The sequence below is a fragment of the Frieseomelitta varia genome, unplaced genomic scaffold (genome assembly GCF_011392965.1).
Source record: "Frieseomelitta varia isolate USP_RPSP 00005682 unplaced genomic scaffold, Fvar_1.2 scaffold_531, whole genome shotgun sequence".
Lineage (NCBI taxonomy): Eukaryota > Metazoa > Arthropoda > Insecta > Hymenoptera > Apidae > Frieseomelitta > Frieseomelitta varia.
The window spans coordinates 55,883-73,064 of NW_025110292.1; the positions used below are offsets into that span (position 1 = coordinate 55,883).

Consider the following 17,182-nt stretch of genomic DNA (forward strand, 5'->3'; position numbering starts at 1 on the left):
CCCTTTCCCAAATGCAGGTAATAGTTAAATTAAAATATTCATATATTTTATATACGTACATTATATCGATTTCGATATTTCACGATGTTTCACAAACGTAAGTATCTTTTTTATCTTATTTTTTAGGTTTTGGTAGATGATATATTAATACATGACATCAGATATTCTCCGACGATTGTTTATTTTTTATTCATATTAGATATGTATCAATATTTTTATAAAAATGTTACATTACATATAAAAATGTTATATGATGATACATATTGTAAAATACATTTGAATTTCTGTTCTCCTTTCGATTCTAAAAATGTTTCTCTGGTCTTTGACATTCCATAAATAAGATATACAATGTACTACATTCAATTTTGCACATTAAAAATTAAAATAATTGTCTTCTTTCGAAGAAACTTTTGAAGCTTTCTTCGAACTTAAAAGGAGGCTTAAAAATATGGCAATTACAATAAAATGATTGTATATAGATACTATATACATGTTTGTACATACGTACAAATAAGTTGTATTACAAAAATGTTGAATAAATTGAATAATGCAAGTGGCCTGGTAATGATAGGAAGACATGTCTACTATATAAAATCTTTGGTATGACCATTACTTTAGTCGCTTGTATATATAACATTAATCAAGAAAAAAATGCAAGATCACATTATAAATGAAATGTTAAATAAAATTTAAGTGTAAATATACAGATATCATCCTGCTCGTAAAGTATTTAATTTTACCATAAGTTGATGATCAAAATATACTTCGTAATTCTTATAATATACAATATATATTTTGGATTTAGATATATAATTAATTTTCCAGTTATTATTTCGAACATATGTTTATGCGATTCTTATTTTTTAAAATCTTTTTTTTTCAGTGAATATAAGGCACTTCTAGCGCTATGAAATGAAATGATTGTACTTAACTTTATAATATGGTTTAGGGTTCGAGCCGTAAACGTTTGTTGCAAACAGTAGGCAAAACTTTTCTTATATCATCAATGTTATCAACCTCCATTCTTAGTCTACTAACTTCATCTTCATAATTCTTTACCCACTGTGTTTGTAAATTTTTTGCATCCGTTAAATTACGAATTCTTTGATCTAGATTTGCAGCTATGATTTCTTTTTCAGCTGCAGCTAAGCGTTCTTCTAATGGATTTAAATAAGAATCATCTAAAATATAAAATTTTAAATAAATAGAGTTTTAAATACTGATATGTACAGTCTTGAATAACGAATTTAAATTGAAAAGAAGAAAATAAAAAATTATGAAAGTACAAAACATACCAATTTCCGGTAAATTTTCAAGTTCTTTTATTATTTTAGCTACTTCATCTAGAGCTTTGTCGACTTGTTGTGACGCTAATGTTACGTTACTTTTAGCTAAACCAACTTTGTGATTCACCTAAAAATGATTAAATTACAATAATTATATTATTACAACATAATAGTTATATTACTATATAGTTATTACAAAAAATATCAGGTACAACTAAAATCTTACTTCATTTGTAATATTAGTATCCTGACTACTTTGACTTTCGTATTCCTTCATCATTGAATCTGTGATATCAACTCTTTGATGTAATTTTTCAGCTTCATTTCCTACACGAAGCGCTATTATTTTAGTTTTATTTGCTTCAGTTCTAATAGTGTTCGCTTTCGCACTAGCCTTTTCCGCATATGCCTAATGTACACATATTTTATATTAAACATATAATAAATTATATTTTATTATACACATGAAATAAATTACACTAACCTGAGCATCTTGCGCTATCTTACGTGCACGTTCGGCTTTATCTTCAGAACCATTTAATATATTTTCAGCTTGTAAAGCTTTCTTCGTGGCATCCATGATTAACGATTCAATGTCTTTTATGTTCTTTAGAGCATCTTGAGCTTTTACACGTTCCCTCTCTACTTCAGCATGAAATTCTAAAAATAATATTATAATTGAGAAATATATTCATTTCCTCTTTTTGATGGAGGAAATTTATTATTAATAAAAGTAATTGATATAATGTATACCGCTCAATTTCTGTAATGTTTCCTGAGCTTCTTTTAAAGTCTGATCTCCCCGTTTGACAGCATCATCCACTTTTTCATTTGCTTTATCCAGTTCGGCTAAAAGTTCAGCAGTAGCCGCTTGTTGATCTTGTGCTCGTTCTATTAACTCGTCGCTTTTTTTTATTTTTTCTACTATTTCATTTATAAAATTTTCATTCTGATCTAACAGCAATTGTGCTTGTTCTTTCAATCGTAATCCCTACAATATATTTTACTATAGATATTTGGATTATTTTTCGTAAATAATAATATTTGTAATAGTTTAAATTTACCTCATTATTTACGTCTTCAACTTGATTTCTCAATTGTTCAATGTCAACAGGTGGAAGTGCTAAATCGAGAATCAATAAATCTATTGCTTCTTGTGAAACAGCGGTTGATTTAGTGGCTGCTATGCTGGTAAGATTTTTCACCTCATTCATGCGATGTTCTAACAACTCCAATTTATTTTCTAATCCTCTAATATCATCACTAAATACAAAATAAATTTTAAAGGAAATGTAATACGGATAAAATGATCTTGGAAACAGTCAATATAAATATCAGTTAATAAATAAGTACGTACGTCATGTTAGAATATTTTGCTATAGCTTTTTTTGCAAGACTATAAGCTTCTATTGTTGTATTTCGAGCTTGTTCTGCTAGTGCATGAATTTTTTTTGCTTCATTAACATTTCTGTAAACGATAGATATTGATTATGAAAAAATACGAAAAGATTTATAAGATCAAATTACTTACAATTCGGCGAACAGACGCGCGTCCTGCGCGATTGAAGTCATTTGTATATTCTGCTGACCAACTTGATCTGCACGTGATTTCGCTTTTGACAATGCAGTTGCTCCGTCTGTGGCTAAATAATCTTCTGTATCCTAGCAAGTGTAAAATTTGATTTAAACATGTATCTTCGTGAATTTAATTTCACAAAATCGTATCAATATTATTCTTACAGTCAATTGAGCGTGTATCTTATCCAGCACTTTTTCTGCTTCGTCAATGTTCATCAAACCCTCTGAAGTAGTTTTATGTGCGTCGAAAGCAGTCAGATTTACAGTTTGTGCAATTTCTTCAATTTCATTCAACTGATCACGTAATTCGTCAAGCTGTTCCACCAAAGTTTTATTTTCACCTGAAACATTTTTTTATTTTTTTAATTCCATTTAAAAAATATGAATTGATATATTGAACAAATTACACTTACTGCCAGAGCCTTGTTTAGCAATTTGTAAAAGATTTTTTACTTTATCCTGCACGTTTTTCAATTCTTTCTCGAAGTCCGAATCTTTTATAACTGTCGGGCTGCTGTTAATTTTTTTAAGCGTATTTTCTAACTCTGCTAAACGTTCCCTATGGCTATTAGCCGCAGCTTGAACAAGATTATAACAATCAGGACAATCGACGCATCCATTTTGTCTATTATGTTTGTTTTCTTTACAACGATCACAGCGTCTTCCTTCTACATTGGGGAAGCACTATAATACAGCAATAATTATTCTAATTAATCTGTATAAATTAAACTTTTCATTGTATAGCATTGCATAATATAGCATATATTTCATAAATGTACCGGACATTGTCCACTAGCGTCACACTGCAAGTCTTGAGAGCCAATATTGTCACAATCACAAGGCTTACAACCTTCCCTGCTGAATCCGTATTGATAAGAAACGCATACATCACAATGTTGCCCAGTAATACCAGGTCTGCATTCACATTGACCAGTAACAGGATTGCAAGTACGATTGTAGGATCCTTCAGTATCACAATTGCAAGGCACGCATCCCTAAAATATACTTATATAATCATTTAACTTACTTATTTATTGTAATAATTTGAAATACCTCTCCACTAAGTATATGATAATATCCTTCTTCACATTTATCACAATTTCGACCGGTTACGTGAGGCTTGCAAGTACAATGTCCTGTTAATTGTTCACAAGGTGCTACTCTACCATCGTTGAGTTCAACTGTGCCTGGCGGGAAACACTGACATAATTTACATCCATCTTCTTTACGATCAGACAATGCGTCTCCGTAATAACCTGTTAAATGTGCATTATGAATATTGTCGTTTACAGTTTCGAAAAAGGGCGTGAAATGTTAGAAAGTTATATATTACTTACCTGAAAGACATTCTTCGCAATGAAAACCAGCAGTGTTGTTTACACACTTCAAACATTCACCAGTTTCATGATTGCAATTCCTTACAGCGTTTAAGTCGATGTTATTGTTACAATCGCAAGGTCTGCAAGCTATACCCTTTTCAGGATTTCCAAAGTAGCCATCCGAACATGTTTCACATCTAGGTCCTAAAATGAAAAAAATAATAGAATAATAGAACTATTTAGAGATTTTTCTTCAAAAATATTTTTTACCTGTTCTACCCAGTGGACACTCGGAACAAATTGGATCTGGATTATTGCCAAGCAGTATACAAGGTCCATTGTCAGGACAGGGACATGGTTTGCAATCATCAGATGTACCCTTTAATGGGTGACCGTAATATCCACGTTTGCACAATTCACAATTACTACCGGCCGTATTATGTTCGCAAATACATTGTCCTAAAACAAATCGGAAGATTAAATTTTCGTATTAATCCTTTTACTATAAATTCACTCCAGAAGAAAATACCAGTTTCAGCTTCGCAAATATCTGCATGATTGTTGCAATTACAAGGGACGCAAAGTGCAAAAGGACCACCGTTCGGTGGATCGTGATGGAATCCAGGTGCACAGGATTCACAAAATTGGCCTACATAACCGTGGGGACATTGGCAATGTTCCACCCAATCGGCAGTTTCACCCGCAGCACCACGAAGAGCTGTCTCCAACTTAACATCGTCTAAGAATCCTCGACCTGCAGGGAAAAAACTACATGCATTGGAAACTTCATAAATACAGTTTTTATCTACGAATTTTAATTAAGATACCTTGATGCGTATAGGTGCCACGAATTTTAATAGCTGTTAAGTTTGACAAGATAGACATGAATGCTCGAGAAGAAAGGCGAGGCTCCCAACCGTAGCTAGGATGTTCGTGCAATTTGAAACGATATTCATGCGGCTGAAATCATTTATAATTAGTGACCTATTAATGTGATTATTACGTTACCTTACTTACTGTCACTGAAGGTAAATAATTATTTTGCCCGAAAATCGGCTGTGTGATTTGTTCTCCGTTTGCTCCCTCGAGTATTATATCACGAATAGTGGGTGCTGGGCCAGCTTCCCCAATTCTTAGTGTAAATGATAAGTCTTGGTTATAAGATGCGCGTTGATCACCGAGGAATCTATCTGCAATTAATTAAATTCCTTATCAATAAGAAATACAAATCAGAACAAAGAAACTACAAATCTTTATTGTGCTTGTTTTTCGTAATTCAAATTTTATTTTCTCTAATTCCTATAAAAGAAAAAAGATTTATCGTGTATCTATATTTACCGGGTGCAATAAAATAAACATTATCTCGATCCAGTGCCGTGGCATATATCGTTTGAGTAAGAGGATCGTAATGAAGTGGTATCGAGTTACCAGCGATAGTAGCTCTCCATCGTTCAGCTCCTCTCACAAACATACTCTCGATTATAACTTTAGAATAGCCGGTCGCCGGCCTGCATACTGAGGAATGACCGTAACAGAAGCACGGTGTACAACCGAATTCGTTGTCCGTAGCAAGATTGAAAAATCCTGGTTTACATCTGTATTTTATGGTAAAAATGATATTGCCACTTAGTTTGTCACATTTGCAACGTTGTAAAGAAAACGATGATATAAATATACTAACACTCGGCATCGCTTTCCTTCGACATTTTCTTTACAGATGCAAACACCGCTAACAGGATCGCAGTTTGGTGCATTCATAAGGGAACCGGGTGGATTACATTCGCATGAGATACAACCGTATGAACCAAAGTTATAATAATTCGCTGCACAACGATCGCACTTGTCACCGGTTACACCAGGTTTGCATTGACATTTCCCTTCGCTGTTACATTGTAAACTTCTTGAACCTATAAAAACAGTATCGAACATTTATTAATTTGTTATATTTTTAATAAAGTAAAACATCAAAATTATTCCTAAAATTTTGATTGTCTCTTTTATATGTATTTCAAACCAATTGACAAATAATGATAAAAATGTTAAGATGAGGATAGTGAAAAATATATCAATTTACCGATTTCGTTGCAATTGCAAGCGACACAATAATTGTCTTCCGGGTGTTGATAATAGTTTTCTCTGCAACGTTCGCAATTTGGGCCATCACGATTGGCTCGACAATCCAAACAGTGGCCACCATGACCAGTAATCTTGTATAGTTCCTTATCGAAGAAGCATCTCTCCGAATAACCGTTGCAATTACAAGCTAAAAAAATAAGGTAACATAATGAATCTTTTTTATAATTGTTTAATAAATAATAGGCTAAACGATGAATAATATCATAAACAATAGTATGTTACATATTTTAATATGAATAATAACATTGTCTAGATATTTACTGGATCCTGAATACCACGGAAGAATTCCATCCCACCGTGATGATGTGCTAATCATTACATTTACAAGTATCAAATACCCAATTAATTTCATTTTAGATGAACAGTCCATTACACAATTTATAACTTATACAGGTAAAAAGAGGGAGAATAATTTTTTTTTAAATTATTATTACTTTTCGTCAGAATCCAAAATTCATTTTGGAAATCACACGTTCAATGAATGTTTTTTTAGATAAACATAGTCAATGATTCACAACATGTATAAAATATGTAAAAGTAACTTGATACAACATAATTACAACATTCAATAAGTTATAGTATATATTCAACACCTTTTAACAATAAATTACAAAAATGATAAGTTATAAATTAAAATACAATACTACTAATGACATAAATACTAATAGTAAACAGTATATTTAAATATAATAGTAAACAGTATATATAAATATTAATAGTAAACAGTATATTTAATTGCACTGAATAAAATCAAGATCATCTTGATTTCTTTTCAAAAAAAACTTCGCACAGTTGCCACGATCTAATCAACGCGATATAATAAATATCTGTTTGTGTCGTAGTATCGTGAGCACTGAGCTCGCGATCTACAGAAAAGCCTGCATTGTGTGCCCCTGCATTGCCAACGTCCCCACTTCAGAACAAGCAATGAACGTAAAAGGTAAAGCTGGTTAGGTAATGCCAACGTGATCGTGAACGCAAACTCTCTTCAACTGCTTGAGAAGGTGATAGAATATCGGAGAAATCTTTCTCCCTTGCAGAAGAAATCTTTCTCCCTTATCTTCATACGTACATTGTTTTCAAACAAACAGAAGCTTTGATCATTAATGATATCTATGTCGCAGTTCATGCAAGTGATACGTGTAATTTGAAAATGTAACAACAGAAATTTTCATTTGTTAATTCAACTGATCTTTTTCGATAATAATTGATATATTCAACGAGAATGTAACGAGATATAATTATCGTGTTCTAAAATGTTTGAATAGCAGGTTTGAAGAGGCCCACCTACGTACTAGGAGGCTCTTCAAAGATATTCTCTCATCATTTATACGCGTGTAAATTTATAGATACGTATCTCCTGGCTTTTTAACAACTTATACTTTTAATGATATCTCTCTGTTAATTGTATTACACAAGACTAACTTAATACATACGTTTGCATTCGTGTGCATCTTTAGTAGTGGCACGTCCCCAAGGTGCATCATTATAAAAAGGCAAACACTCGTTGCAATCTGGACCTGCGGTATTGTGCTCGCATCTGTAAAAAATTGAATTTTGTTCTTTCAGTGAAACTAAAGTTGATTTTTTTTTTTTTTTAATCTTGACTATACAAAATAATACAAAAAAAAATTTAAAAATTACGAGTACACGTTTACAATAACATTTTAGATTGTAGGTATTGTCAACATTTCAATTTTAGCCAGTTACAGAGTATTAAAAGAGCACCTATCTCTATAAATTATCTTACCTACATACTCTGCGAGTTTTTCCATCCACGCTGGTACTGTTTACACATTCTCCAGCGTGGCCATTGCAAGCACAACGTGCTCCAACGGCGACGTCAGCGATCGCATAGTAGTAGGACTTTAGTACATGATCATCGCCAAAAACTTCGTCTCCGAAGGTGTTTAATCTATCCAGAGTAATCCTCAAATCTGTTGCTTGTACCCATTCCTAAGATACACGTATCATTTTAAAATAATCATTTTCTTGCGCAACTCCTTTCTTTGCCTGTATCTTTTTATGATTTTTTTATTGAAAAGAATCACTCACGAATGAAACGTGATTTGTTTAATTTATGAAGCGAAAACTGTACCTGCAATGCTGGATTAGCTTCAAAATTGTACGCCGAAGGCCGACCTTCTAATGTGGAGAATGCAACAGTACCCTTTGTCAATGGCGATATATCGGAATAGTCGGAAGTACACAATACTCTGGTATCGTCGCCTCCTACCGTTTCCTTTAAATCGGGTAAGTCGTAGGTATCTCTACAAGTCGCGGAATAGAATTGATAAGGCTCCCATGACGATTTCTCGTTTCTCCTCTTGTAGATACCCCAGCTTTCCGGACGCGGCGACTCGAAAAGCACTCGAACGTAAGTTATATCGAACGTTTTGCCTATAATTATTTAAGAACACTATATAATAAAAACAAGGAAAATTTAAAAAAAAATACACGCAAACACTTATTGCTACATAATACGTAATTACAAATAAGTGTCACGTGAGAGGAGAACGAAATATCGAAATTATTATGAAATAAAGGGATTCTACGCCATTGTAATTCTTCACTATAAAGCCAGCGGGATGTAAGTGGCTGATTCTTTCGTAAATGAACATGTGGTGCACAGGCAAAGATTCTATGCTCTTCATATTTTTAAGAAGCTTCCACTGTTATCCGGATTCTCAAGGCTGTTGAAACTAGCTCACACACGTACGATGGAACTATTTCACGATGAACACCGTTCGAAATTTATGATACTGGCAATTTTCAATAAAAGAAAGTATAGTATCATTCGAGGAGTTCCAAAGAATATCTTACAATCCAATCTATCAGGGGAAGTTTGCAACATTAGCGTGAAGTTTCACACGTTGCAATCTCTAGTTTCAATAATAAATTATTGCACGTTTCATATTTGTATAATTTCAATCCTACGATATGTTTTGAGAACGATTCTCAAAGTTTTTAGAAAAAATTCTGCGAGATTTTGCTACGACGAATAAATGACAGCTGGAGGAGAGAAACATAGAAAATAAAATATTAATACAAGAATGAATGCTAGCTTATACATTTCTCCACCGGTTCGCAGTTCCGAGAATTATCTCATCGCACACGCATCCTGATAGATAAGAGCGTGAAATGGAAAAAAAAGAGTAGAAGGGGGAGAAGGAGAGCGACAAATATTGAGGACGTGTTAAGAGTTCATCGCGAAAACCGATGAATGAACTCTCTTTCTTTATCTATGGTGTAAGATTCATCGACATTATCTACTATAATTCCACGACGAACAACAAATCTCGGTTAAAGTGCCCCAAACCACAGTCACCATTTGAATTAAAACCACGATACTCGATACATCGCGGACGAATTCGAGTGAAACAAAACGCTCGCTTTATTACGATAGTACAATGAAATCCATTTATTTAAAACTCTATTTGTTCAAGCGAATTTCTACGACGAGTTTGAACAAATGGAATTTTATTGCAATTAAAATATAAATGTAACATTTTCCAGGTCATACCTAAATGTAGCGTGAGATTAACTTGGTTTGGATATTCGATACCCTCGTACATTGTTTCCGACTGCCACGAAGTTGCGTTGTCGTTATTGTCATGATCAGTAAGAAACAAAGCCTCGTGATCACCGTATCGACATATCTCGCAAGATTTCTTTTGGACGCCAGTCTGTTTGCAAAATTCTGTTGGCCGATCTTGGCCACAGGTGTTCGTTGCTTCCATAAGCACATTGAATGCCGCATTCTCAAAAGGTGGTATACACCTCTATAACACAAGCATTTCAAATAAATAGAATCGCGAACTTTTTATTGAAAAACTTAAAAAAATCTTTCTGTTTTGTAATTTATATCTTTTGTATTGTTTCTCATTGTTTCTTTTCATTTCTTTTTTTTTTAGACTAGTCTCCTTGGAAAAAGATTTTAAAGTATAAATTTCTTAATACTAATAAGTACAACAGCGGACAAAACTTTTTAGGATGTTAATGTTCATTATAGTTCTGTCCTAGGTAGTTCCTACTACATTTCCTACAAAATTCTTGTAAAGTTATTTTAATAAAGGAATTTTACGAAAATTTTGAATTTTTCCTAACAGTAAATACAATGAAAATGAAATACAAGAAAATAATTATTTCAGAATTTTTTAAATCCTTTCATACTTAGAGCGCCTATATATTTAACTTTATCTCTCTAGTTATCGTCGAAAGTTTATATAACTTCGAACCTTCGTCGTGATAACCTAATGTAGAAATATCCTCTAAAAACTAAAATTCTGGTGACTAAGAACAAACAGCAGTTCGTATTTATATTCTTAGAATAGTACAACCGTGAAAAATGATTTATGCTTATCGAATAACTTAGATCAGCTACTACATGCTGTGTAACAAATCAGAAATGCATAATAAATTAACATCAATTAAATTGTTTTCTTTTTGCATTACAAATTTTCACAAAATTATATATTTGAAAATCACAAGAAAAATTGATTTTACATTTACATTTGAAAAATCAGAAAAAATTAGCTTTTGATTAATGATATTTATTTGCACTGTTGTTTCAAATTTTTTTAAATATAATAAATAATATGAACGAAAGTACGAACCTGTGGTCTTCCATTGTCATCGTAACATTTGTCTTCATCCCGATTTTTTGGAAATCGGCTGTACAGTTCGTCTGGTGAAGATTCAGGCTCTGCGAATACCGTCACCAAGCAGATTGCAAATAACATTAACATCTTCTTGTGTCTTCCTCTGGTCATGTTTCAATTTTTTTTATTTTTCTACGAAAAATAAATTTTTTCTTTCTCGTAATTTCGATTCACTTTTCTTCAGTAGAGAAATCGTAAATCAGTCAAACCCTCACTGTCTTGAATTTTTTGGAAGATTAAAACAAACACTGATCCTCGATCGAATCCATCGACGAGAAAATCTTCGACAATAATGTTTTTTTGCTTTTTATTGCCGAGATCGCATTCCGCCAACGGTTCTCGCCTTCTTATCTACCTAATCATTAATTTTAATTCATTGAATTTGATACAAAAAAAAAAAAAAAAAGAGATATTATATATAACATTTGTAAAAGTTGAAAACTAAAAGTGATTTTACACGTTACATTCTAAATTTATAAAAATTTAAGCAGAAGATTCTATATTCTGTTCTCGCGAATTTTTCGATTCAGGTTTAATCATAAAAAAATGCAACTTAAAAATAAAAATTACATCGTTTGATTAATGCTCGCGAAAAATTTACCACATGAAGTGAAAACTATTTTTAATGTATTGAAATACAAATAGATAGACATAAAATATAAAAAAAATAAAATCATCAGCGATCCGAATAATTTTTAATTCAAATTAAAAATACTTCGGTAATATCACACAGATGGCGTTTGTTTGAATAAAATCTAACTCCACTTTTCACTGTTCAAAAATCTGAAAAATTGAGAAATTATGTTCAACGATTCGTTCACTAAAATCTATTCTTTTTTACTACCTACTTAAAATCTTATAAATACGAATGTTCTTTACGAATACACAATTCCGCGCACGAATCAGGAACTTCAATTCGAATAAACATTTATAAATTGCAACTAAAAAGTTAAACTGTCAATTTGTATATTTGCACAACTCTCTTAAAATATAAAATAAAATATTGATCAAAAAAAAGGGAAAAGATAATCTACTGTCTTTACTAATCTTTTACTGAAGCAACAGTAAAATTTTGACATTCACAATTCCATGTACGTAAATCACAAATTGACTGTGATGTGTTCACTGCTTATGTAGGTATCACGTAGGTATCGCGAATTTTTAAAACAGAGGAATGAATTCTCATATTCTAACCTCTTCGACCGACGAAAGATTGAAAAACCATGAAGAAAGCCTCTCTCCATGCAACAGCTTAGCGAGAAACTGAAGGAGAGGGAGTCTGTGAGTGAGGCTGTGGGAAGTCGAACATGTCGAGTGTTCGTGGTGGTAACACGCCGCCACTCCTCGTAGAAAGTGCAGACTAAGAGAAATGTAACGTTCAAATCATTAGGATTATATTTCGCATTTTAATATTATTGATAATGGATACAACTGTACAATAACAAATTGGTAATGTCTTTCTGGATTAAAATTATTAAATTGGAAAAATATTTTTAAGAATTTGGAAAATGTACATTCTATAAATATCATCGTGTTTGTTTATATTTATTCGAATTTTTTTTATTGAGATCGTTTTATTTGATTTATAAAACATTTTTTATTTTTATTAACTGAAATGAGAATGACAGATTATTTTATTAAAGCTCGTGACGAGTAATTCATATCTTGCTAGGACGGAAGTGAAAAATAGATTATTCAGGAAATGACTTCTTCCTACCGCTATCAATGTTCCACTAGAGTATATTTCAGTTTACAGAGTTTTTAATTTTTTTGAGTAAGACATACAGAAATGTAGAATCCCATTAAGAATTTGTAGTTAATATTATGATAATTAATATATTGAGGATAAAAATAAAAATAAATCTGTTTAGTTATTAAGTTGATATCAAATGAAATGTATAATGATAAATATTTCTCATATATATAAAGAATTATGCACTATTTATAATTCAATGCTCATTATTTGAAGAATGCTGACTATAAGACAATTATCTTTCTACTAGGAAATGAGAAGAGATATAAGTCCACCCATACATTATTGTAGTTCTTAAATCAAGAGTTATTTAATTATTAATAATGTGGTTTGATTGATAGAAGTTTAGTTCATTTATAAATGAATACAAATAGATATACAAGTTTAATATTTTGAATGAAAATGATAACGAGTTATACATTTAAAAATAGAAAGTTATACATTTAAAAATCATGTTCATATAAAAATATAAATATATTACATAATAAAATGTGTTTCTTTAAAATCATTTTAGACCTAGAGATAATTACTACTCTTTTGTTTAGTTCAGTCAATATCGTAAGATATTATTAACATTTATATATACATAAAACAAAAATATATGGCATCAGAATTATCACTTCTGTTATTTTAAGCTATTATCATAATCTGACATGTTTAATGTATAACTTAAACGTGTATGATCTTAAAAAATACATTACGATGTAAGCATATGATATAGTTATCGATTTTATGTTACAATTTAACAACGAACTCTATAATAATTTGGATTTTGTAAAATCTACGATATAAAAATTTCTTTTATCGATCTTCTATTCGGCACTTAATTTTTTCTATTATTTATTTTGTCCTAAGTAAAATTTTGAAGCGCCTAATTTCTTGATGATTAAGATATTTTAATTTTCGTTAAATTACATATGCTATATGTTTCTATCTAAAAAATGTAGAAAGATGTAGCTTTAAATCTTGAAGATTCGTAAACATGTCCTGCGTAGAGACTTTTTCTTCATTCTTACTATCGCTATCATGTCGAATGAGAATTGCATTCCAATTTGCGTTTTTTGCTCCAATATAGTCACAACTGATAGAATCGCCAATATGTATCGCTTCTTGGGGACTTATATCGATACTATGTCGTTCCTTTGTTAATTTGAGTGCCTCGTCGAATATCAGAGTATCCGGTTTCTCCACGCCGAAATCGTAGGATGTTAAAACAAAAGAAAAATAAAAACGTATCTTCGTATCCTCAAGTATCGATTCCAATCTCTCGTCGAAATTCGATATTACCCCTAAAATCAGGTTCTTTTTTCGAAGATACTCCAGTAACTCGATCGTGCCTGGATACTTGTGCCAGCACGTACTAGTGCTATAGGATTTTATCAAACTGTTAGCAACCTATGGGTCATAATGATAAAAAAAAGGTCATCAATGATAGGTATGAGTTTGAGAGGTCTTTCTCTTTTCGTTAATAGTTCCCTCATAAAATATAATTTTTTTTTCATTAATTAGAGAATTGAAATGCAAACTTGTAACAAAATTTGTGTAAGACAACGATAAAGGAATGATTTCTATTCATTTAAAATATGGAAAGGTTGTCAAACTTAATTAATTTTTAAAAGTACTGATCTCATTCACGATAAATAATATCTTTTAGTTGTGAGATACGACTAATATTTTTGCAACATAGTATATATAAATGACTATTTACTACAAATTTAATATGAAAAATTTTATTTATGTCATAGTAAAATGTAAGTTCCTAGCATCGTGATAATTTTTATCACCTTATCCAAAGTAGCATCCGGAACGTAATTGTGTTGATCCTTGAAAACATTATAAACTATTTGCCTCCACCAATTTTCCCATCCGATGCCAGTGTGTTTGCCGTAAATAGGATGTTCTAGACTAAGTTTATGAATACTATTTTTGAAACTTCGCGCCAATTTGCATCGATCAACTGACAGGCCGTGCTGAGAACCAATTTCAATGTAGTGTTCCAACTTCGTCATCAACAATGTACCAGTGACATCAAACGTTATTAAACGCGGTCGGATGAGCTTTACCATTATTAAATTTTGTCTATAAAGAAATATCAAACCAAATATCTAGCATATTGTATATCTGTGACAACAGTATGTAACCAACAAAAAAAATAACACTCGTTTCACGTCACGAACAATACCACCAATGTCGACCTTGTGTAACAGAGCTCTTTTTTTCAGCGCCACCGGAAGATAACGAAATCATTCGAATTTGTTTTTGCATATTTAACCTGTAAAATACATATAACGTATTTAACATTTTTTTTATAACACCTCGAATGATCACATTTTTTTATATGCAATTGATATTTGCTTTATCATTTTTATGCGACATTAGTATTGAAAAATTTATTTACATTATAATTACGTAAATTTTACATATGATATATTTTAAATATATGATCTAATATATTTTATATGTAGTAGCTCTTTACTTGCAACACTACAAAAGATCGGCATTTAGTTGTAAAACTTATAAGAATGTTTTAACGACAATTGTAAATCATTTAAGAAATAAATTGAAAACAGAAGACTCACCTATGAAACGACAGTCATATGAAGAAAAACAAACTATACGATACGAGGTATATGAGCGAAAATCGTGAACCTTATTGTAATTATGAGAATATGACTATTCTCACGCCGCCGTCAGCACGTAATATTTTCTTGGAAAAAAATGCAAATAACATAGAAATATCAATCTTTAGAATTCGAAATAAATTTAGTACTACCATTTAAAATTATATGTTATGATGATATTCTTTTGAATCAACGAAATGTAACACATATATACAAATTCCTATTTATTACCTATTCACTGAAAGACAATTTGTCATGTATTGTATTTATTTTGAATATGCACAATTTGTATTTTTGATGTAATTGAATAGTTATAGATTTGTTAAAATAAGTACTATTGTCAACACAAAATTCAAAGTAATATTATACAAAAATAAAATAGATTTTATATGCCTCAGTGTTGAAAGATTTACATAATACATACCTGATTTATGTAAAGGAATCTTTATATATTAAAACCTTTCAATATACCATTGTAAAAATATAATAGTAATGTAATAATAACCACAAAAATAATAAAAATAACAAGATAAGATTCAAAGCTATATCACAAAAAAAAAAAAAACTGAAACAAAATTCTTAAGCACTTGCGTTTCAAAAATTGAGATGAGAAATGTAAGAAGCTGGTACAAAGGTTGCTGAAATTATTTCTACTTACTGAGTATACAATGGACAAAATTACAAAAGTAGATGGTAGATAATAAATACAGAAAACAAACTGCCAAAAGGCAAACATATAATATGTATACTCGTACATTACTATTACTGGCATGAAAATATTATGAAGTTTAATGAATCAAATTGATAATGTTTAATATTAAAGATCTTGCAGGATTTATGAGTTATTTAAACTTCATTGAAAAATGTATATTTTGTATAATGCAATGATTTATGAAAAGTTGTATGAATTTTATATTCAATATTTTAATCAATATGTAACAATTGAAATAAGTACACGTTGTTTCTGGTTTTCGTTTCTCACGCAATAGATAAAAATGTTTATCCAATATGTAATATACATAAGCATTATTTTGTAAGATGCATGTAAATATATATGTATATATGTACCAGATTGTAGATATAACATAAAAAATTTTCATTATCTCTATGTACAGTTGTACCTATTGTATATGTATATAGACATGTAAATATATATAAATTACAAAACATTACTATGTATTTAATGTATCTAAGAATAATGATAGTAACATGTGCTCCTTATATTCTCTATTGGTACGTATGGAAACTTGTAAAATCTTATTGCGTTCACTTATCCTTGTATTGGGAAAAGAAATATCCAGAGGAAGGTTGGAACGATCTTTACATTCATAAAATCTAGTTATTGCGTGTATATAGTTTTTTAGTTGTTTAGTTAGTTTTATCATATACGCATTTGTTTGGCTTTGATTCCGCGACTTGAAAACTTACTTTTTACCACTCTAATTACGAGACAATTATGAAAATATCCCATTAGTATTGCTATCTGGTTCATATAAAAATAAATAATTAATGAATTTTTATTTTAGAACTTAAGAAAAATGGCTTAAAATTTATTCGTAGAGCAGGGTTTCTCAAACTTCCTGATACCGCATTGATGTTTTTATTTATTTCCATGATAATTTTGTGTCTGCTCTTTTTTTAATTTTCTTCAAATTAGAAATTTTTGTTATTCTTATATTTTTGTTTGTTTTTTTTTTATTATTATTAAGTAAGACATGGATACAAAGAATTTCTACAAAAAACTATTAATATGGATTCATATATAATATTTTGAGTAAGCATTTTGCACTTTCATTCGATATTCAATTTTTGTTAGAATTCTCTTGGT

The 17,182-nt window shown here is 30.8% G+C and overlaps 1 protein-coding gene across 7 annotated transcripts; it reads right to left on the bottom strand.

Moving 5' to 3' along the window:
* Positions 1–932: 932 nt before the first annotated feature.
* On the bottom strand, positions 933–15,449 carry LOC122533464 (laminin subunit gamma-1). 7 transcript variants are annotated; one of them, XM_043663197.1, is made up of 28 exons: positions 15,313–15,449; positions 12,175–12,340; positions 11,196–11,335; positions 10,936–11,112; positions 9,843–10,101; positions 8,418–8,719; positions 8,070–8,275; positions 7,756–7,859; positions 6,258–6,446; positions 5,865–6,090; positions 5,522–5,778; positions 5,201–5,373; positions 5,011–5,143; positions 4,713–4,937; positions 4,454–4,642; positions 4,202–4,387; positions 3,918–4,120; positions 3,644–3,859; positions 3,278–3,548; positions 3,027–3,205; positions 2,818–2,948; positions 2,644–2,754; positions 2,351–2,549; positions 2,040–2,277; positions 1,771–1,946; positions 1,513–1,695; positions 1,296–1,413; positions 933–1,181 (listed from the first exon to the last, which is right to left on the bottom strand). In XM_043663197.1, exons 4-28 carry the CDS (start codon positions 11,089–11,091, stop codon positions 946–948), a joined length of 4,866 nt encoding a protein of 1,621 aa, XP_043519132.1. In that variant the 5' UTR covers positions 11,092–11,112; positions 11,196–11,335; positions 12,175–12,340; positions 15,313–15,449; the 3' UTR covers positions 933–945. The 7 variants fall into 7 exon arrangements, with proteins under 7 accessions (XP_043519132.1, XP_043519130.1, XP_043519134.1 ...); XM_043663195.1 differs by adding an exon at positions 11,696–11,763 and having other exon boundaries at positions 10,936–11,335; XM_043663199.1 differs by lacking the exon at positions 11,196–11,335.
* Positions 15,450–17,182: the final 1,733 nt, after the last annotated feature.

Coding starts and splice junctions, on each gene's coding strand:
- LOC122533464 (XM_043663199.1), bottom strand. CDS start 11,091: ATGACCAGAGGAAGACACAAGAAGATGTTAATGTTATTTGCAATCTGC. Junction 4,388..4,453: donor GTGTCCACTGGGTAGAACAG/GTAAAAAATATT, acceptor TTTTCATTTTAG/GACCTAGATGTGAAACATGT. Junction 4,121..4,201: donor TTGCGAAGAATGTCTTTCAG/GTAAGTAATATA, acceptor CACATTTAACAG/GTTATTACGGAGACGCATTG.